The sequence below is a fragment of the Jaculus jaculus genome, chromosome 11 (assembly GCF_020740685.1).
Source record: "Jaculus jaculus isolate mJacJac1 chromosome 11, mJacJac1.mat.Y.cur, whole genome shotgun sequence".
Lineage (NCBI taxonomy): Eukaryota > Metazoa > Chordata > Mammalia > Rodentia > Dipodidae > Jaculus > Jaculus jaculus.
In genome coordinates, this window is record NC_059112.1 from 22,918,297 (window position 1) to 22,941,994 (window position 23,698).

At 41.9% G+C, this 23,698-nt stretch overlaps 1 protein-coding gene across 2 annotated transcripts in view; it reads right to left on the bottom strand.

Moving 5' to 3' along the window:
* Positions 1-22,744, bottom strand: part of Slc30a9 (solute carrier family 30 member 9) — a 57,404-nt gene extending 34,660 nt beyond the window's left edge. The window contains exons 1-4 of one of the 2 annotated variants that reach the window (XM_004658671.3): positions 22,566-22,744; positions 9,650-9,811; positions 4,793-4,849; positions 1,190-1,289 (exon numbers count right to left, since the gene is read on the bottom strand). In XM_004658671.3, coding sequence (XP_004658728.1) covers positions 1,190-1,289; positions 4,793-4,849; positions 9,650-9,811; positions 22,566-22,677 — 431 coding nt within the window. In that variant the 5' untranslated portion in view covers positions 22,678-22,744. Of the gene's footprint in view, positions 1-1,189; positions 1,290-4,792; positions 4,853-9,649; positions 9,812-22,565 lie in introns of both variants that reach the window. The other variant, XM_045130172.1, reaches the window with a different exon arrangement.
* Between the last annotated feature and the right edge of the window lie 954 nt (positions 22,745-23,698).

The following is a 23,698-nucleotide window of genomic DNA, read 5'->3' on the forward strand; positions in this document are numbered from 1 at the left end:
ACTCTAGCCCAGGGTGACCTGGAATTCACTATGTAGTCTCAGGACAGCCTCAAACTCACTGCGATCCTCCTACCTCTGCCTCCCAGGTGTGCACCACCATGCCTGGCTCTACCTTTGTTGTTGTTGTTATTATTATTATTTTGTTTTTTGAGGTAGGGTCTTGCTGTAGCCCAGGCTGACCTGGAATTCCTATGTAGTCTCAGGGTGGCCTTGAACTCATGGAGATCCTACCTCTGCCTCCTGAGTGCTGGGATTAAAGGTGTGCGCCCCCACACCCAGCTGTTTTTATTATTTTTATGCATGTGTGTTGGTGTGGATGTGAGGACGCAAGTGTATGTGCACGTGGAGGCCCTCGGGTACCATTCTTCAGGAATGCTGCCCACCGCTTTTTGGAGAACAAGAATTCTCACTGGCCTACCATTCACTGATCAGACTCAACTGGCTGGCCAGAGAACCCTAATGATCTTCTTGTCTCAACCTCTCCAGCACTGGGATTACTCACCACCACACCCAGTATTTTTACAAGTGTTCTAGAGATGGAACTCAGGTCCTTACACATGCAAAGCAAGCATTTTACTAACTAAATTATCTCCCCAGACCTGCTCTCTGTAATTTATTAAAGTTAAGTTAAAATAGAAAGAATATAGATGAGTATCATTCTTTTCCTTGAGAACTTAAATTAAAAAAATTTTATGTCAGGCTGGGTGGGGTAGTACATGCCTTTAATTCTAGCACTCAGGAAGGCAGAGGTAGGAGGACTGCTGTGAGTTCAAGGCCAGCTTGGGACTACAGAGTGAGTTCCAGGTCAGTCTGGGCTAGAGTGAGATCCTACCTCAAAAGACAACAATAAAAATTTACAAGCCATACTTATTTATATAAGTAGATTAATGTTAAGGAATAATATCTACTCAAAGATATCAAGTCATAAAGGTTATGTCAATTACATACTATCTAATTATTTTACTTTACCTTAAATTCTAAAAGGTTTATATTCTCATTAAGTCACTGTTGTTTTATATTTAATCACTGGTTTTTCTATGGAAATGTCCCCCCGCTGGAAATTTTATAACAATGAAAAATAACTTACGTTAACTTTAAAAATTAATCCAACAATGAAATAAAGGGCTAGATTGCTTACACAGAGTACACTACCTACACGACTACATTAAAAAAAAAATACTATACCCACCTGGATTTAAGGCAGAACTCATTTATTGCTCTTACTCCTGTGATGAAATTATTCTTAGTATATTTTGCTCCATATTCCCTTTTCTTAAGGACTGCTTTGACTAAAGCAAAAACAGGAAAATATATAAGCAGACGCACTGACAGTACATCATATTTGAAAATGGATACATGTTAAATTCTATGGAAAATTTATCTTTTCTCCTGATCCATGAAATGATACAGAAAAAATATTTAAATAAAAAATAGAATGGAACCATAGTTGTAAGTCATCTATCTTCTATCTCTAGAATTCATCTATACCATGCAAAATGCCAATCTTTCATCTTATGGACACCTTGTATCTGTATAACTGTTCAATCTAAATCATTAAAACAAGCTGCTTAGGGTCTAACTGAAAATGAAGTTTCAATTAAAAAAAAAAACAACAACAAAACTGTGTAGTGGGCTGGAGAGATGGCTTAGGGGTTCAGGTGTTTGCCTGCAAAGCCAAAGGACCTTGGTTCAATTCCCCAGGACCCACATAAGCCAGATGCACAAGAAAGCACATGTGTCTGAAGTTCGTTTGCAGTGGCTGGAGGCTGTAGCATGCACATTCTCTCTCTCTTTGCCTCTTTCTCACTCTCTTAAATAAATAAATAAATAAGATAAAACTGTAAAGTAAAACTAGCGTTTTATAAAAAAATCAAACAAAGTAACTGAAGAATACTGAATATAGAGGAAGAACTTTAAAAATATTATATTTATTATTTGTAAGTAGAGATAGAGAAGAGATTCAGAGAGAATGGATGCGTCAGGGCCACCAGCTGCTACAAATGAATTCCCGATGCATGTGCTACCTTGTGCATCCAGCTTACATGGGTCCCAGGGAACTGACCTGGGTCATTTGGCTTTGCAGGCAAATGCCTTAACCACTAAGCCATCTCTCTCCAGCCCAAAAAATTGCATATTAAAAAAGACAGTTTCCTAATAAAAATGTTTCTTCAAAATAGCTAGCAATTCCTTTTGGTGTATCACAGACCAGATTACTGATGATGACAATGACTGCTATCTTGATTTTTTTTTTTTTTTTTTTTTTGGTACTGGAGATTAAACTCAGGGCCTTTCACATGTTAGGCAAGTACAGAGCTATATCCTCAACCATCATTATTATTATTATTATTGTTACTTTTTGGAGACCAAGTCTCACTCCATAGCTCAGGTTGGCCACAAACTTGAAATCATTCTATTTCAGCCTCCAAAGGGCTGTAATTACAGATGTGTGTTGTGGTTTAATTCAGTGTCCCCCATAAACTTAGGTGTTCTGAATGCTAGGTTCCCAGCTGATGGAAATTTGGGAATTAATGCCTCCTGGAGGTGTGTACTGTTGGGGGTGGTCTTATGTATATTATGTGCATTTTCCCCTTGCCAGTGTTTGGCACACTCTCCTGTTGCTTCTGTCCACCCAATGTTGGCAAGAAGGTGAAGTCCACCTTCTGCTCATGCCATTATTTTTCCCTGCCATCATGGAGCTTCCTAAGTCCATAAGCCAAAATAAACCTGTTTTTCCACAAGTTGCTCCTGGTCAGGTGATTTCTGCCAGCAATGTGAACCTGACTGCAACAGTAATGTTGGTACCGAGGAGTGGTGTCATTTGCTGCTAAATAACTGACTGTGTGGCTTTGGCCTTTTGGAGCTGATTTTCAAGAGGAATGTGGAAGGATTTGACACCCTGGCCTAAGAGATGCCTTGCATTGCTGTGAGTACAGCCTGATGGACGAGTGAGGACAGAGCTGAAAGACCTGAGTGCAGCAAGAACTATGGACTGTGAGGTTTGGTTTGTGAGGGTGGGAAAGAACTTTGCCTGGACTGGCCTACAAGCAGTTTGTGTGTGAGGCTTGCTGTTATGCCTGTGTCCTGAGAACTTGTGCAGGGTTGCTTTGCATAGAAATAGATGTATGTGAGCAGAGGCATATGTCACAGAAAAAAATCAAACTGCTGGGTCGAAACTGCAGCCTGTTCAGCTGCAATTGTATGAGAGATTACAACCATTGAGATTGGGCCAGCTGAAGGAGTGTCCTGTCCTTCAAAGTCTGCTTTATTCCCTCCTGGATTAGCAAATTGGCACCCTACCTGGTATTATGGAGTATAAGAAATGCGGGAAAGGGAGGGTCATTGAGTGTGCAACATGGTCTTGTGTTTTAGAAACAGACATGGGCAGTGTGAAGCAGGATTGCCTGCAAGGAGACCGATGGAGCCCTGAGGATGGACCGTGCGGGTTGCAGTGGAGATGCTGGGACTACGAGATGGCTGCTAAGGACAGCTGCCGGTCCCAGATGAAATTTCCCAAGCCTGTGAGTAGTCTAGCTGGAGGGGCGGAACTGGAACTCCAGAGACTTGTTGCTGGGTAGAATTACTGGACTTGGAGACTTGTTACCAGCTAGAGGTGTTGGACTTGGAACTACAGAGTTTGATGTTTACCCTGCTTAAATCTTGTGTTGGTTGAATATTTCTTTGTTATGCCCAATGCCATCTTTTGCAGTGTGTTTATTCTGTGCTATTATGGGTCTTGGGGGGACTTTTTTGGTATTATAGCTCAGTTAAAAGACTGTGGGGATGTTTAAACATCATTGGGATTGATAAAAAACTATGCAGACTTTTAAAGTTGGACTGAATGCATTGCATTTTACATCATGGATGGTTATCAGCTTATGGGGGCCAGGGGCAGAATGATTTGATTCAGGTGTCCCCTATAAACTTAGGTGTTCTGAATGCTAGGTTCTCAGCTAATAGAGATTTGGGAATTAACACCTTCTGTTGGGAGCAGGCTTATGAATATTATAGCAGGTTTCCCCTTGCCAGTGTTTGGCACCCTCTCCTGTTGCTTTTGTCCATCCAATATTGGCGAGGAGGTGATGTCCACCCTCTGCTTATGCCATTACATTCCCCTGCTGTCATGAAGCTTCCCCTTAAGTCTGTAAGCCAAAATAAACCTTTTTTCGCACAAGCTGCTCTTAGTCAGGTGATTTCTGCCAGCAATGTGAACCTGACTGCCAACAGTGTGCATCATGACATCCTGTCCAATATCAGTAATTTTAAACTGTGTGACTATCTGCTCTATGTAGTCTTTAATGTCACCTAAAAAATAGGTGTCATTTTCTTCCATGTTATAGAGAAGAAAACTAAGTCTAAAAGCAAGGTCAGACAGCTAGTAAGTATGAGAGCTAAAAATACAGCCAGCTTTGTTGACACTGAAGCCACCGAGTTCCTAGTCACACAGAGCCACTTCTTCCACGAAGCAGCAGTTTAGCATACAGAGCAGAGGTGCGTTTCTCCAGTTCTCAATCATTCCTGGGAACGAAGTCACACAAGAATAGCCAAACCCCACCTGAACTTGAGTGAAGGTACTGATGATTTTGCTTCTTTAGACTTTTAAACCACTTATACTCAAAATGCAAAATAATCTTTAGTAAAAAATTGGCTCATAAATAGATATCATAAATATCAGTCTAGTTAGTTAAATAAAAGCAAAATAGAAGCATATCCTTAGAAAACTGTAAGGACCTGCACATAAACCTTGTATATTAATATGTAGCAGGATGATAAAAACAGAAGAAAATATATTTACCTCTTACTTGGAGAGGATCTTGCTTCAGTGGAGCTTTGAGTTCTGTGCCTATGTTTTCTGCTGAAAGTTAATTAGAACAAGTTTACATTAAAGAGCTGCTTTCATACAAACCTGTAACTTAATATAGCCAGTTTAATAATGTACAAAAATGGTTATTACAGACAATTTTGAATTCATTTTAATAATGTCAAGAGTAGTTAAAATTTACAAAAGCTATTTATTCCTCTCATTAACAGATTAAAGAATGAAACTATTGAATCATTTCAGGAAGTGTAGAAAAATCATTTCAACATTCATGGAAGTATCAAAGCCTTCTCGAAAATTATGACAAAAGGACTTTCTTTAAAGGGTAAAACAGACCTGTAACATTCCTTGATATGATGGTGAAAATTTAGATGCATTTTAAAATTTCACTTTTATTTATTTATTTGAGACGCGGGGTCAGGGGAGAGGGAGGGAGAGAGAGAGAATGGGAGCACCAGGTACTCCAGCCACTGCAAACAAACTTCAGATACTTGTGCCACCATGTGCATCTGACTTACATGGGAATTGGAGAATCAAACCGGGTCCTTAGGCTTTGCAGGCAAGTGCCTTAAGTGCTAAGCCATCTCTCTAGCCCTAGATGCATTCTTTTAAAATATAAAATGATCTGCTTAAGTCATTTCTCAAGGCACTCTTCAATGAAGAAAGATTAACCTGTAAGTGGTAATGAGACAACTGTGTCTCCATTCTCATTCACTCATTCATTATTTTTCTTTCTCCACACATACAGCTAACTTGGCTAAAAAAACTGGCATTATCTATTATGTTAGAATATAAACCTAAATTATGACCCATTCTTCTAGGTCAATACATGTCTTCAGAAAATCCTTGCACAAGAACACATCTTTATCTACAGAATCTACTATGGAGCTGGCTATTGTGGTGCATGCCTGTAATCCTGGTGCTCAGGAGGCAGAGGCAGGAAGAGTGTAAGTTTGAGACTCGTCTGAGCTACACAGTGAGGTTGAAGGCAGCCTGGGTTACATAGTAAGACCTAGATCTCACAAAAGAACAAATTTACTTATCATTTTTTAAAAAATTTTTCTTTAGGGAACAGATCCAGGCAGAGAAAAGTAAGGGAAGAGGGGTAGAATAGTAATACCTTAACACTCCTCTGATGTCTGAAGAATTTAAGTCTACAGTGAAAAGTTTCAGAAACACCACTTTTTCTATAATGATCATTCAGCCAAAGCACATAAAATAAGGTGCTCTGGGATGGAAACTTCTAAATATTATTCTCATTGCAAACTGTTTAGAGGTTATTACATATGAAATGTTATAAAGCACAAACAAGATAGTAAATGGCTCAAACAAACATATGAATACTTATTTCATACTGCTATCTTCATAAACTCACCCTATTTGCCTGAGTTGAATCTTTATAGTTTCAACAACCAACCATATATTCTATTCATGAATATATTCAGATATTTGTTTCAAGTTCAAATCCTGGCTGTTTGCCACACATCTGCTACCATGAGCAAAATTAAAACTCTGACTGCTCCTTAAAAATTTAAGGATGCCTTAGTAAGTCTTTGCTTCTTAATGAGCTGTTCCTGACTTTATCATGTGATTTGAATTATTCAAAAGCCAGTCACAAAACCCAAAGTATACAAATTATCTTTCAATCAAGAAATTACTTGGAGAGCCGCGCGTGGTGGCACACGCCTTTAATCCCAGCACTCAGGAGGCAGAGGTAGGTGGATTGCCGTGAGTTTGAGACCATCCTGAGACTCCATAGTGAATTCCAGGTCAGCCTGGGCCAGAAGTGAGACCCTACTTCAAAAAACCAAAAAAAAAAAAAGAAAAAAGAAAAAAGAAAAAAAAGAAAAAGAAAAAAGAAATTACTTGGTGTCTATCTGATGGCTAACAAGCAAATCTTGAAAAGGGATCAAAATTAAAATGTCAATGAACAATGCACTTCCAATATAAGAAAACTAATATTTTTTTTTTTACAATTTCATTTATACACACTGTAGTTTGATTCCCCACTTACTTTCTGTTGCACCTTCCCCTCTCACTAAAACCATCTTCTTTTCATTAGATCCACATCCTACTTCCAAGCCTTATTTTTGTTAATTTTTTAGATATTTTTGTTTGGGGGCACAGATAGAATGGATACACCAAGGTTTCAAACCACTGCAAACAAACTCCAGACACATGTGCCACTTTGTGCATACTGGGGAAGCAAACCTGGGTCCTGAGGCTTAACAGGTGAACACCTTAACCACTAAGCCGTCTCTCCAGTCCTCTGTAATTTTCTGACTCACTGATTGAAATGAGGACTGCCTGCATGATCGTAAGTGGGAGGTTGTTTACTGGAGAATGGGCAATCCTCCAGTGCTAATTTTCAGATAATTTTATTATGTGCAACTTTTTAAGTAGATAAAAGAAGTTTTTACTAGAATATGGAATTCTGACTTTTAATATATAGATAATAATTTGCTATTGATAAATCTACAATCTTGTTAAAAGACTGTTGCAGTATTTCACATTCTGTATTGTTTTTTATTTCCCATTATTTACTTTGATTTCTAGCCAATGTACATTTTTTTTTTCAAGGTCAGGTCTCACTCTAGTCCAGGCTGACCTGGAATTCACTACATAGTCTCAGGGTGGCCTTGAACTCACGGCGATCATCCTACCTCTGCCTCCCAAGTGCTGGGATTAAAGACGTTAAATGAATCTGTGGATACATTTGTTTTGTATTACTTCAAAGTAATTCGTTTTTAGTTTTAACAACCTTCTGGAAAGTTTTATTAAAGAAAAAAATTTCCAGGTTTACTTTTCTGCTCTGCCATGCTTCTAATGTCTGAATCCCTTGGATCAATGACAGACAGTGTGCATACTATGCAGTACTTTCCACATGCTGTGTCCATTCAACATTACTACCACTGTAGTGGACACCAATTTTGGCCGCCATAGCGTAATATTCTATTTCAGATTTCCTTAAAGTTGGGCAGCTGTTGGCAAGGGAGACTGCTGCAGACAGCTTCACGCTGCTGGGATGAACATCCAAACCAGGCACAGCTTAGGGGAGGAGAGATTTAATTCAAGGTCACAGATCGGGAAAGTTCCATCGACGGCAGAAGCAGCTTCTTCCACACATCCAGGGAATGCCCATGACAACCAAAAGCAACAAGCACGAATGGGCAGCAAGCAGCAGAGGCCTAGGCCCAGAGCTCGGACTTCGAGCTGGGAATGAGATCCACCTCCAAACATACCTTAAGGCCAGATCTGCCGCCTCTCCTGCCTCCCAGTGATGCCTCCTCCAGCCAGGTGGCTAGAGACCCAAGTTATAGGCTTAATAAAACACCTTAGTCTATGGGGGACACACATTCAAGCCACTACAGTGACCGGTTTTACTCTGCCCTGTCTGATCATTTTCAAAGTCTTCTTATACCCCATCACAACCAAAAAAAAAAACCCCCAAAACCCCACAAATAAAGTATTTGTGTGGGCACATGCTACAATGCTGTCACTCTGGAAGCTGAGGCAGGAGTTACAGGCCAGCCTGGTTTACACAGTGAGTCCCTGTTTCACAAAACACACAAAATCACCACATAGTCTAAACTCCTCAATGAGAGACTGATCTGACTAGAGCTTACCTCCCTCTTTTTCTTTTAATTGCACGTGTGTGTGTGTGTGTGTGTGTGTGTGTGTGTGTGTGCACAGACACACCAGGGTCTCTTGCCACCACAAAGGCAATGCCAAAGGCTTGCACCACTGATTCCATCTGGCTCTAAGTGGATGGTAGAAGAATTAAATCGAGGCCAGCACTTTGCAAGCAAGTTCCTTTAACCCCCGAACCATCTCCCCATCTGAAACCCCAGCCTTCAGCCACGGCTACCCTGACTCAAGTAACAAAACAAAACTTGGTGTCAGGGGTAATAGCTCAGCCCTCACTCTCAAGTTTTTTTTAAATATTTTTTGTTCATTTTTTATTTATTTATTTGAGAGCAACAGACACAGAGAGAAAGACAGATAGAGGGAGAGAGAGAGAATGGGCACGCCAGGGCTTCCAGCCACTGCAAACGAACTCCAGATGCGTGCGCCCCCTTGTGCATCTGGCTAACGTGGGACCTGGGGAACCGAGCCTCGAACCGGGGTCCATAGGCTTCATAGGCGAGTGCTTAACCGCTAAGCCATCTCTCCAGCCCCACTCTCAAGTTTTAAAGGACCCTAATTGGGGTCTCCAAGTGGGCTTTCCCCTCTCCTACCTTTTCATGGGCAGGGGCTCCTCATACTCGCCTCTTTCCTTCTATTCATCTAATAAAGTCTCCCTAAACTTAAAAAGAAAGAAAGCAAACAAACACAAATCTAACTTAGAAAAGAAGGCTCAATGTTAATGAGCAGGCATTTAAGTGACAGGGACAGAATGACAGTAAGCACCAGGGAGAGGAAGGCTGCAACTACAATGTAGAAATAATGATCTAGGAAGTCAACACACACTAAAAAACACTAGCACTTGGAAAATACTGAAAGGCAAAGCTTGTGGCAAGATTAAAACCACACGGCAAACATCATCAGGAATGAAACAGATATAACCGCATACGGCGCTGGGAGCACGCAAGAGGGCGTTACGAACTTTGTGTCAACCAAACGAAATGTCTGCTTAAGGGGAAACTACTAGAAAAAGAGAACTCATCAAAGCTGAATTAAAAATGGAACAATTAAGGAAGTTACAGAAATTTCATAGCATGCTCTCTCTCTTGCTTTTTCTTTCTCTCACACAAGATCAGTATGGAAAGTTCTATTAAACACTCAAGGAACAAACTGTTCCAGCATACAGATTTTCTTTTAAAGCATACATACCTGCCTCATCAAATGATGGTACTTTCTCAGCTCTCTGTGACCCCTGTCCTTCTTTCTGAACATTTGTAGAGTACAACTTTACTTGACTCAATGCACAAATATGTGGGTGACTTTTGGGAACCATACAGGTAGAGCTTCCAAATGTCATTAAATTCAGCCATTCTGAAAGAAAAAAATAATAATTTCAAATCAACTTGATATACAATCAACATGCCACCTTCTCCACTGACGTATCATGACAGTGTAAAGATGACAATCAGGCAATATTACAACCCTTCCCTAATGTGTAAACTGATATGGAAACTTTAAGACACGTGAAATTAAATAAAACATTCAAATTCAGCTGCTACAAAAGGTGTCTTGTACGTAACAGATACTGTCCTATTTTCTATGATGGTTGCATGTGGACAAAATAGTTGGCACAATATGTTTTTAGAACAGAGGACTCTGGGCAGAGGGTCGAGAGGGCTTCCAGCTCACATTTATCCCATGTCCTCTGTCCTCTAGCTGGAGATTTATCCCTCCTTCATTTCACAATCAATAAGTGAATTAATTGTATTAATCAGTCACTCATATTGTCAGTGATTCTTAATCAGATAATTAGATCAACACTTGGTGAGATGGCAAAGTATATGGAGATTTGAATTGAGAGGAGTAGGAGACTAATCATGATGCACTTTGGCTGCTGTGGGATTTAAAAGACTGAGACACAAGGAAAATGTATTTCCCAACTGCACCAACATGGCAGAGAAATAAGCTTGTCTCTATATTCCTATAGCCTTCTTTCTCTGTTACATTTTTTTATGAGTATCTAGAACTACCCCCCACTTTTTATCTTTTTATTATTTTTATTTATTTGAGAGTGAGAGAAAGAGGCTGATAGAGTGAGAATGGGCGCATTGGGGCTTTCAGCCACTGCAAACAAACTCCAGATGCATGTGTCACTTTGTGCGTCTGGCTTATGTGCGTCCTGGGGAATCAAACCTGGGACCTTTGGCTTTGCCTCAACTGCTATGCCATCTTTCCAGCCTTAGAACTCCCCTTTTTTAAAAGACCTCAAAACAATCCAGATAAAATTCATACTTTTTTAGATCAAGTCATATCATTACAGATAACTGAGTTTTTCCAAGAGAGGAGGTGTGGGCACTGAAGAATTGAAACGTGGGCTGGGGACAGAGCGCAGAGTGGTAGTATGCTTACCTGCTATACATGAGGTCCTAGATTTAACCCTTAACAGCTCAAAAACAACAACAAAAAAGTCAAAAAGTTTCTAACAGCTTAGTAATGAGTCTTCATGAATGCCCATTTATGTATGTGCAGATAAAGGTCTTCTGGAAAAAAAAAAAAAAAACCTTCGACTTATAGAGAACTCCTCAGGAATGTAAGTTCTCATGGACGTTGAAGACAATGAGGGATTTAGGCAAAAGTCGGTATTCATTCACGTGTCAGACTTGAAATTTCTTTCTTTTTTGAAAAAAATCCAACTTATGCTTTAATTTATTTGACCAACTGCTTAAAGTGGTATGTTTTTGCCATTTTGCATCTATTTCTTAAATACTGAGCAATAAAAATATTACAACAGTACATTGCTGCTGAGGAAACTGCTCAGTGACAAAAGTCCTTGACTCTAGCTCATTTTTTCCCAGCACCTACATAAAGCCATTAGCAACGTGGCACATGTGTTTGTGATCCAAAGGCACCACCACAATGGAAGGTGGAGCCAGGAGAATCCAAAGCTTGGGGGCTAGCTAGATTGATGTTTGTTTGCAAAAGCAAGAGCCTCTGTCTGAAAGAAGGTGGAGGAAGAGCCAGACACCTTGAGAGTTATTCTGTGACCTCCGCAGGTGAGCCATGGCACATCCACACACTAAATAATAAATAAATAAACATGCATGCACGTAGCCTTTCTGATATATCCTTTTCACTATGGCCACTGGTGCTCACGAGACAGAATGGGAGACACAGGTAAAGAGAAAGAAGGCCCTCACCATGAGATAGGCTTGATCTACTATGCTTCTCCCGTGAACAAAAACTTCAATAAAGCCAAAACTACCTACAGAGACGAGTGTTGTCCTGAAGACATTTCAAATAAGGAAGTTAAAAACAAGCGAACTAAGCTTGCTTAGGGCAGAATGCTTGCAACCCTGAGTTTTGCAGTATTGGCACTCCTCTCTCCTTAAACCTAAGCAGTGTGCATGTAAGTTATTTCCTCCTTGCTATGACAAAATATCCTGACCAAAGCAGTACAGGGAATGTCTTTTCTTGGCTCACAGTTCAGGAGTAGTCTGGCATGGTAGGGACGAAGTCACAGAAGGGTCACATCATGCCTGCAGCCAGGACCCAGAGAGGTGAGCCATGCTCAGCGCACTTTCCCTTTTTATCTAGTCCTAGATGCCAGCCCATGGAATGCTGCTGCTCACAGTGAGCGCGCCTCCAGTCTCAATGAATCTGATCTGGAAAATCCCTCATGGACAATCCCAGAGATTGGTTTCCATGATGATTCTAAATCCTATCAAGATGATGACCGAGATTAACCATCACACAGTGTGCCTCACAAAACCATCTGACAATTTCATTTACAAAACAAGTCTTTAAGGAAAATAAGTAGAGCAGCTTTACTTAAAAGTTAAGCATTGTAAGCTCTTTCCTGTTAGATTGAAATGGGCTTCCCAAAAGAAAAACAGGATGGTTACAGGGAGATATAAGGAACTAGATCATCCACATTTCTCAAGAAAGAAGCCCAAGAGCAGGATTTTCCACCCCTCCTTATCTCTCACCAGGTCACTTCTGGTCTCACCCTGAGATCAGAGATTTACTGTCCCCTTATCTCTCACCAGGTCACTCCTGGCCTCTCCATATGGCTAATGTAACAGAACAGAGATTTGCTGCCCTAACAAGAAAATTCCTCCCCCTTTCTCACCTTTTCCCAATTGTAAAAACCTATAAAGGAAAAAAAGAGAGAGAGAAAAAAAAAACCTATAAAGGACATGATCTGTAACCCAGACTGACTGCTCTGCTCCTGAGAGTCAGTCTTAGCAGCTCGTACTTTTCCTGAATAAAACTTCCATCTTTGCCTCAGAGTGTTCTCCGTGGTCCTTGGTCACTCTGGAACCTTACATTGCCTACATGACTCTCTGTCAAAATACATAACAGACTCCTAACCGCTTCACTCTGGTTTGCCCCGAATTTCTCTCCTTTGACATATTCAAGGAAGGGGCTTTCCTGGGTGGAAGTCCCAAAGTGGACAGGAAGCTCCACAGATTGTTGGTGGCTGTGTTTCTGCCACCACTGACATTCTGACTTTTCAGTCCTGTTCAAGAATCTATTTATTTGTTGCGGGGGGTGGGGGGGGGGGGGAGAAGGGAGAGAGAGAAAGAGAGAAAATGGGCACAGGAGGGCCTTCTGACACTGTATATGATATCCAGACACATGCACCACTCTGTGAGTCTGGCTATTGGGGAAATGAGCGGAGTCTGGCAAACTTTGCAAGAAAGTACCTTTAATAGCTTAGCCATCTCCCCAACCCAAAAATCTATTTTCAGTTACTAACTAACAAGAATATTTGTCATCAATACTTTTGCTCAATTTATGGCCAATCTTATCTCATCTCTACCCTCACCTCAAACATAAAATAATTTATATCAATATTTCAATATTATATCTTTTAAGTATCCCCTCACACCCCCCCAAGGCAGGGTCTTGCTCTGGTCTAGACTGACCTGGAATTCACTATGTAATCTCAGAGTCGTCTTGAACTCACAGTGATCCTCCTACTTCTGCTTCCCCAGTGGTGGGATTAAAGGCGTGGGCCACCATGCCCAGCTTCAAGTCTCTCTTAAACTGCCAATGTCTTTGTGTGTGTGACACATTTTAAAAATAAGGAATAAACTGAGTGTGGTGGTGCAAGCCTTTAATCTCAGTACTCTGGAGGCTAAGGTAGGTAGGAGGATCGCTGTGAGTTCAAGGCCAGCCTAAAACTACAGAGTGAGTTCCAGGTCAGCTTGGGCTAGAGTGAGACGCTACCTCGAAAAACAAAAAAATCAGGTTGTTTGTCATAATTTTCTGTAGTTTCTAGTCTTAATCTCCATGGTGTTGTTTAACCTGTTTTCTATGCATTCTATAAATCAATAAATGTAAAGGTATTATCCAACTTCAGCTTCATAAGAACACCTTGTAAGTGGTGATGAAGGAGACTTAGGAAGAAAGCTAGCTGCTTTAACGCAGATTTAGTGAGGGACAGAAGCCCAAAGAGGGAACCAAAACAATGCCACCTGCCTTGGCAGGAATGGAGCCAGTTTCCTCCACAATGGCGGCAGTGCCCTCTGCTGCCTCCACAGTCTAGCACACTACCTAGATGGCCAGTCCCTTGAATCTGCAACCAATCAAGTCTTCCCCTTACAGACCTGAGCCTGAAGAGAGAATCTACTTTAAAAATATTTTTATTTATTTATTTGCAAGCACAGAGAGATAGAAGAGAGACAGAATGGGCATGCCAAGACCTCCAACCAGTGCAAATAATTCCAAATGCACGTGCCCCTTTGTGCATCTAGCTTTAGGTGGGTACTGGAGAATCAAACCCCGGTCATTAGGCTTTAGGCAAGCACCTTAAAAACAGAGCCATCTCTCCAGCCCCCAAAGAATCCATTTTTTAATTGAACATAAAGGCTTGTCCATGCTAATCTCTGCCCTCTGTCTGCCTGGTGATCTCTGTCTGGACGCATGTAAGTCTGCCTCTTTATCCAGCCTGGACAGCAGAGCACTGCTTCTTGGCCTGAGTAATTTTCTGCTTGTTTTCTATCTGCATTATGCTTTGGGTAACTTCAATTACATGTATGATTTTTCTCCCATCTCTGAGCCTACTACGAGTATATTTCCTCTAAACTCTGGGCTTGCTACCTATGTAATCTCTCTAATTTTGCAATAACCATTGGTAAAGCTCTCTTTACTACCCAAAGAAAGATTAACTTGCAATATCCAATTGTCCCTTCATTTCTGATCATAGTGTCTACTGTTATACCACACCTAGAACCATTATGTATTAGGTCACTGAAAATGATTACATTCTAATTTTATTACCTCATTCATTAGACAAATTCTTAATTCTTTCCGTTTATTAACCAGTTCTCAAAATAAGTTCATTGCCTACCATGCTGCAATGGTAAGTTTTAGTAATGCTCACATGATTTTATACTTGGCCAGTAGGGGTCTCTTTAAATCTTTCTAATATTACCCTGGTAATCCTAGCTTCCTTGCTGTTTGGAAATGTCCTTAATTTTTTTTTTTCGAGGCAGGGTCTCGCTCTAGCCCAGGCTGACTTGAAATTCACTCTGTATTCTCAGGGTGGCCTTGAACTCAGAGATCCTCCTGCCTCCCAAGTACTGGGATTAATGGCGTGTGCCACCCCATGCCCAGCTATGTCCTTAATTTTTAATTTCAGTAGAATTTCGGCTATCAGCAGCTTTAAGTATAGCTCCGATATTAACATAAAATTTAAAACTATTTATATGCTAAAAACTACATAGGTCCGTATCTGATTAAATAAGATACGTAATACTAAACGCATGATGGTAGAAATAGAACCATCTGTGAAGTGCACCCCTGAATTCACTAGTTCTAGCTGGCAGAAATATAGTAAAATATTTCCCAATCTTAAATCCTTTCTTTGAGGTGTCATCTCCAATAGGCTATACAACAGAGCACTTACTGCTCTATCAACCTAAGCAGGAACTCGCCACTGCTGTGCATGGAGGGCTGTTTTCATCATGCACTCAGAGCTGAAACCTGATCAGGTCAGTCACAACAATCACGGGTCTCAGCACAGCAACCACTGTCTTCTCTCCAATCTGGTTTCTCTACTACTTAGTCTGGCTCTCAGGAAAATGTGGCCTTCATGTTCCGACTAAGAACAAAAAGAAACTCCTTTTCTTTCAAGCTGATATTAGTCCACTATACACGCTGCCTCTCCAACAATATAAACAAACAAAAAGCAACTTGTAGTTCGAGTTAATTCCTGGCTAATTTTAGGACCTGAGTCGGGCTTGTAGCTATGTTTTCCTTACCTAAGAGACTATTTCAGTAGTTTCTTCCCACCCCAAATTTCTAAAGCACTAACATATTCAAAACTATACAATTTTCACTCTATTTAAATGAGGTTACTAAGTGTGAACCTGAAATAATTATATAGAATATTCTTTATGATATTATTTATCCCTTTAATAATAGATGGTTCTTTATGATATTATTACAGGAAAAAGTACAAACAAGTTTTGACTTTTTTTTTTCTATTCCCAAAGAGAAAATGACTACATTAGGGCAGGTCCTTATATTTTCCTCATGTATTCATTAAAAATCTTTAATAGGCCAGGTGTGGTGGCACACACCTTTAATCCCAGGACTCAGGAGGCAGAGATAGGAGGATCACTGAGAGTTCGAGGCCACCCTGAGACTACAGAGTGAATTCCAGGTCAGCCTAAGCGACAGTGTGAACCTACTTCGGAAAACAAAACAAACAACAACAACAACAAAATAGGGGCTGGAGAGATGGCTTAGCAATTAAGGTGCTTGCTATCAAAGCCTAAGGACCTGTGTTGTTCAGTCTCTCTCCAGATCCCAGGTAAGCCATATGTCAAAGGTGGTGCAAGTGTCTAGAGCACAATTGCAGTGGCTGGAGGCCCTGGTGTGCCAATTCTCTCTTTCATAAAAAAACAAGGGCAGTCTGTTGGTTGGGTTTGCCTAAAAAAAAAAATCTTTATTTATTTTTTGGGGATTTTTGGGGTAGGGTCTCACTCTAGTCCAGGCTGACCTGGAATTCATTATGTATTCTCAGGCTGGCCTTGAACTCATTGTGATCCTCCTACCTCTGCCTCCCAAGTGCTAGGATTAAAGGTGTGTGCTACCATGCCTGGCCAAAAATTAAAACAAAAAATCCTTAATAAAGAAATTCTTGGGCTGGAGAGATGACTCAGTGGTTAAAGACACCTGCTTGCAAAGCTTGACAGCCTGGGTTCAAATCCCTAGTACCCATGTAAAGCCAGAAGCACAAAGTAGCACATGTGTCTGAAGTTGGTTTGCAGTGGCAAGAGACACTGGTACACACAGTCTCTTTCTCTCTCCTTACAAATAAATTTTTTTAAAAAAACAAAGCTTAGGGCTGAAGAGATGGTTTAGCGGTTAAAGCACATGCCTGAGAAGCCTAAGAACCCAGGTTCGATTCTCCAGGTCCCACATAAGCCAAATGCATATGGTGGATGCACATGCATCTGGAGTTCGCTTGCAGTGGCTAGAGGCCCTGGCGTGCCCATTCTCTCTCTCTCTCCTTCTCTCTGTCTCTAATACATAAACTTAAATAAACTTTTATTTAAAAATAAAATCCTTGAGATGGGGAGGTAATATGATGGAGAATGGAATTTCAAAGGGGAAAGTGTGGGGGGGTATTACCATGGGATATTTTTTATAATCATGGAAAATGTTAATAAAAATTGTGAAAAGAAAAAAAAATAAAATCTTAAAAATTTTTAAAAAAGGAAACCCTTATCTTAGAATGTTGAATAAAAAGGAGACTAATTCAATATGGTTTCAAATATTAGAAATTTGATAAACATCTGGAACATAAAAATTTTACTTTAACTTCTACTTTTTTATATTTTAAGAATTTTTAGCCAGGCGTGGTGGCGCACGCCTTTAATCCCAGCACTCGGGAGGCAGAGGTAGGAGGATCTCCGAGAGTTCGAGGCCACCCTGAGACTACATAGTGAATTCCAGGTCAGCCTGAGCCAGAGTGAGACCCTATCTCGAAAAAAAAAAAAAAAAAAAAGAATTTTTACATCAAAGTACATTTACTGGTAAACTACTTGAAGCATCAGAAAGGTCTTATTAACATCATTACAACTTGTGAAACAGTCAATATAATAGTAACACACTGACTATCCCCAGTTTATCTTTGCTGCTAGCCCAAACTGCAGAAATTCTATTTATTCAGCTAGGAAAGGGAAGTGTGACTAAATAGCCAGTCTCAAGAGACTATGATTGATGTGACATTAATGACTTCATAGTACGGAATAGGCCACTCTTTGAGGAAAGAAATGACACTGGCAAGTCTCTTCACTGCATCTTGGAATACATCTCTACTGTCTTATTTTTGAAATTTGCTTAGAAAATGTAAGAACTTGGGAGTGGAGGCAGAATGACAAGTCTGAGGCCAATCTGGGCTAAACAGAAGTCATTTTCTCAAAAAGGAGAGAAAACGTAAAACAATCAAGTGGGGCTGGGGAGATGGCTTTCAGCAAGAGGACCTAAATTTGATCCCCAATACCCATATAAAATGCTAGGAATGCTGGTGTGTGCTTGTCATCCCAGCACTGGGGTGGCAAAGACAGGAGGGTCACTGGGACTCGCTGGCCAGCCAGTCCAGCCTAGCTGGGAGCTCCAGGACAATGAGAGACCCTGTCTCAAAAATAGGGGACAGAGTTCCTAAAGACAGACAGCTAGTCTCTAGTCTACAGTTGAACTTGGACACAAACATATATGGAAATGTGTAATGACATCCACACACACTTACAAACCGTTAAAACAAGAAAAGTGAAGCTGGGCATGGTGGTGCACACCTTTAATCCCAGCATTTGGGAGGCAGAGGTGGGAGGATCACTGTGAGTTCAAGGCTGCCTTGAGACTACATAGTGAATTCCAGGTCAGCCTGGGCTGGAGTGAGACCTTAAATATGTAGCTGAGGATGAATTTGAACTCCTTATCCTCCTGCCTCCAGTTTGCTGGGTTATGGCTGTGCGCTGCCACATCTGATTTTATGCAGTACTGGCTTTGAGCATACTTGGCAACAACTATCAACTGAGTTACATCCTCAATACCGGAAATGAACATATTTATTATTCAGAAGTATATGCTTACAGGTGGAAGAGATGGCTCCATGGTTAAGAGTACTTTCTAGGCAAGCATAAGGGCTTCAAGAGCCCACCCAAACTGCTGAGCATAGCTACACATGTGTGTAACCTAAGTCTACTAGGAGAGCAGAGACATAAGACTCACCAGAGCTTGCAAAAATAACAGGAATAAACAATGATAATGACAAACTCCAGGATCAGTAAGAGACTCTGGGCTCAAGAAGAATGGGCAGAACAGTGATGGAATAGCACATCTTTTCTGCTCTGGCCACCACAGTCAAGGACTGGGATGCAATGGGAGCTACATGGACACAAAATCGCAGATGCACCACACCCACCCATACATATACATCACATTACACACACACACCCAAACACACACACACACCCAAAAAGGTATACGCCATACTATAGAGCGTTTAAAAAACACTACTAATGTCACAGTATATATTTCACTAAATTTTTCTCTATTTACCTAATAACTTTTTCCCATGTCATTAATTTTCTACATTATAATTTATTTTAAAAATATGCTTGTATGAGGCTGGAGAGATGGCTTAGCAGTTAAGTTGCTTACTTGCCAAGCCTAAGGACCTAGGTTTGATTCCCCAGTACCCATGTAAACCAGATGCGCAAGGTGGCACATGCGTCTGGAGTTGGTTTGCAGTGGCTAGGGTCTCTGGCTCACCCATTCACTATATGGCTCTCTCTCAAATAAATAAATACCAATTTAGTACTATTTGCTATATACATTTGAACATGTATATGATCATTTGAAATAAATCATTTATTTATTCATTTGAGAGACAGAAAGGGTGCGCCAGGGCCTCCAGCCACTGCAAATTAACTCCAGATGCCTGTGCCCCCTTGTGCATCTGGCTTATGTGGGTCCCGGGGAGTCGAACCTGGATACTTTGGCTTTGCAGGCAAATGCCTTAATTGCTAAGCCATCTCTCCAGCCCTGAAATAAATCATTTTAAGTGGACTGTTAGGTTAGAGGGCATGAACTTTTTAAAGTTCTTTTTACAACTATCTCCCAAAACAATGTCAATCCTGTTTTCAATCCGTAGTTCCTTTTTTCCTACATCCTCAAGGGTATCATCATTATGAAAAATTTAGCTAGGTAGTGATCACTAAAATCATTTAAACGTGTGTAACTCTGCTTTTGAGTGAGAATGGAACATACTTGCACTGCTACTGAGAGTACTGGAATGTATTCCTCAGTCATTTCCCTTGCCCATTCTTCTCCTCTAATGTGCGTTGGTTTATAGAAATTCTCTGTAATTAGGGGCACTCCCTGTAACTTCATTATCTATTGTACACTGAGTGTGGTTAGTCCAAACTGTGATGGGCTTTGAGTGTAAAATACACACTGGATTTTGAAGGGGAAAAGCTCAACAGTTTCTTATATCTGTATGTTGAGTTATTTTAGTATGCCAGGTAAATATATTAATTTGTTTTTATATTTTTGCAAATATGTGCATTCATCTGCATGTGAGTAGGGTGTAGATGAATGTGGAGGCCTGATTTCTGTGTCTTCCTATGTTGTTTTCCACCTTAATTTTCATATAGCATCTCTCACAGAATTCTCTCCCAAACTTCACAGAATCAGCTAGGCTGGATAGCCAGGAGCTCCCCAGGATCCTCCTGGCTCTGGCACTTGTATCATATGCTTGCGCCACCATGCCATCTTCTCACAGGGGTACTGCAGTTCCAAACTCAGGTCCTTAGTTTGTGCAGCAAGCTGTGGCTCCCGAGCCATCCCCCTTGCTACTAGCTTTACTTTTTAGACTATTGCTGTCAAGCAACTGAAAATTACATCTATGGCTCTAATATCTTTTGTTTGTTTTGTTTTGGGGGGCAAGGTCTCACTCTAGCTCAGGCTGACCTGGAATTCACTGTGTAGTCTCAGGATGGCCTCGAACTAACAGAGATCCTCCTACCTCTGCCTCCTCAGCGCTGGGATTAAAGGCGTGCACCACCACGCCCGGCTCTCTCATATTCTCTTGAACAGCACTGTCTTGAATATTTTTTCTAGCCTTTTAGATGATGCCCAAACGTTATTCCTCATATGCTTCTCCTAGACTAGCAAGAGTTTTAGAAGCAAAACCTAAACTTCACTGCTTCTCAAAGAAAAACCTCTGGTTTTGGATTTCCCACGTCCCCAAAACCCCTTCGAGTCATCCTTTCTTGTTACATGCATGTATTCAATTTAAACAGTTCTTTTTCTAAATGGCTTTTACATTTTACTATTATTATGATTGTCCTTTCAAATAATTGTTTCAGTATTTTCAATTAAATTTCCACAGAGTGATTTTTGTTGTTGTTGTTTTTTGAGGTAGAGGCTTACTCTGGCCCAGGCTGACCTGGAATTCACTATGTAGTCTCAGGATGGCCTCGAACTCACAGCCATCCTCCTACTTCTGCCTTCCAGGTGCTGGGATTAAAGGCGTGCACCACCATGCCCAGCAAAATGATTTTTTTTTAATTTAAAAGTACAAAAATGCTTTTTAAGTTTGTAGCCAACATTCTGAAGACCTGTGCAGTCACTCTGGATGGAGAGACAGGTAATTATTACCTGTGCTACACAGACAGAGGAGACAAAGCATATAATTTCTGGCAAGAGGACAGCTACAGAGGACAGGGTTATAGATTACACTATTCGGCTGCTTTTACCAACACTTAAGGGGCAATTCAGAATAAACTTAATAGTCACTATCTGTAATTTCAGTGTAAAATGCCAAAATTGTTTGGTCAATATAAGCAATTATGTTAGAAACACTACTTGGGGATTTTGAAGCACAGTTCACCTGGTTAGGTGATTCATTCTGTTCATAAAACAATCAAGGATATTGCCAATATGGGAAAAGTCAACAGCTAAAAAGCCCCTAAAAATTCTTTGAAAAAAAAATTTTTTTTTTTGGCATAGGGTTTCACTCTAGCTCAGGTTGACCTGGAATTCACTATGTAGTCTTAGGGTGGCCTCGAACTCATGGTGATTCTCCTCCTCTGCCTCCCTAGTGCTGGGATTAAAGGTGTGCACCACCACACTCAGGCGTTTGAATTTATTTATTTGAAAATTAGAGATACGAATATATTCGACTTTATTTGCACTGCATGGGAGTTTATTACAGCTTCTATCACTTTAAAAACTTGACTGTAACTTTTCGATTTCCATTGGGAGGTCACAAACATGGATGTCTGAGAAATGTTTCTGTGAACAATGTTTGCAATTCCCAAGAATACGAAGGATTGGGTTAGGTATGGATTTAGTCCCGTCTTCTCCCTCCAGGCTCTATGGACCCTCACTGTCAAGCTATGACACGTCAAGCTACAGCAACAAGAAAAGCAAAAGCTTGCAAGCTCAACGGCGTTTTTGGAGCTTCTCGAACTTAAAATTCAGCCAGAAGAGTATGCTGCAGAGCACGAAAATTCTAATTAACTATCACTTATCCTGGGTTACAATTCCAAGGAAACACTTTTTTTGTTGTTGTTGTTTTAATTCACCCAAAGGATTATTCAATGGAACTCAAGAGTATTTTTGTTTTCCGATCCCAAACCCGGCTTAGTCAACGACTGCCGAGAAGCCATCACACTTCTTAAAGCAAGGTCGGGTAAAGTTATGTGATAGCCCGCCCTTTCTTTCAGGGAATTCAAGTAAACAAGGTGGCACTGTGAGAAAGCGCAGGAACATCTCAGACCCAGGCGCTTAAGCAGGGCGAGACAGTGAGGTCCAAAGATCGCGGCGTTTGACGCGATGCTCCATTAACTGATAGGTGGCATCGCGGGTCTCTTCTGGCTTGGGCTCAGGAGGGTGGCCCGCCCCGCCGGGAAGCTGCTCGGGCCGTAGCACCACCAAAGGTTTCCCGGACACCCGAGCAAGGACCGTCGAGAGACTGACGGGCTGGCCTAAAAAAGACCGAGGTCGGAAAGGCGGACGGCACCTGCGGTCGGGGAAGGCTAACCCGCGCACCGCCCGGTCGGCTCGGGAGAAGCGACGGCGGCCGGCGCGGGTCACTCACCCTGGCGGTCGCTGGAGCCGCGGGCGGCTGCCCGGCCGCGCAGATGGAGCCGGCACAGCGAAGACCAGCTACACCTGTGCGCCGCGACGGCGGCGGCCAAGCTCGGTAACATCCTGGCGGGGCGGCGACCCCGACTCGGACACCGGCTCCTGCCTCGGTGCCGCCGCCGGAGCCAACTGACTCCATAGACCGAACACCAGCCGGGGCCGACGTCTTCGCCGCGGGGCGCGGCGGCCCGGAAGTCGCCGCGTCACGTAGCGACGCCCTCTGCGGACGCACAGGAAGTGACGCGGGGCCGAGCGCGAATCGCAGGTCTGGCGGCGCGGGGAGGGCGTGGCTAGCGCTGCGGCCGGCTGGCGCCTTTGCGGGCCAGTGCTCCTGGGAGAAGCGAAGGCCTCCGCGGGCGCTACTGCCTGCTTTCAGTTTCCCGGGCTCGGAAATGGGGGAGAAAGGAGGAAGGCGGCGGATCTGAGCCGCTCTCCCCCGCCACACTCCCGGGCCTGCCGATCCCGCGGCCCGTGTAACCGCACGCGGTAGCCTGTGTCGTGAAGGCGAGTACACCGCGGGACCACCGCCTTCCCTCCCTGGCTCCTCACCCCACCCCAAACGTCTTGTCTGTCGTAGAATAAAGTGGGAGACGATACATGTTCATGAAATGCCAGGGGTTACATGTTTGTGGGACTTTGGGGTAAACCAAGTTGTACGATTTGGAAACAGGCTAGACCCACAAAGAAGAAAAAAAAAAAACCTGGACATCTCAATTTGAACTTAATCCTCTGTCAAGCGAACTCAGGTCTTCACTTAAACTTGAATGACCTTCTTCTTTTTCTTTCTTTTTTTTTAAACTACTGTAACGCGGGCATTCTAATTGCTGTTTGCGCACAACTGCACCGTCGTTTCTCTCCTAACCGTGGTGAGTGTGGAATGGTATGGCATTATGGTTTTAATTCATATTTGTATCACAAGTGAAGGTGGGAACTTTTTCAAAATTACATAATGGAGCTGAAGAGATGGCTTAGTGGTTGGGGCGCTTGCGTGGGAAGCCCAAGGGCCGAGGTTCGATTCCCCTATACCGAGAGGCCCTGGTACGCCCTTTTTATATCTGCCTATTTCACTCTGTTTCTCTCAAATAA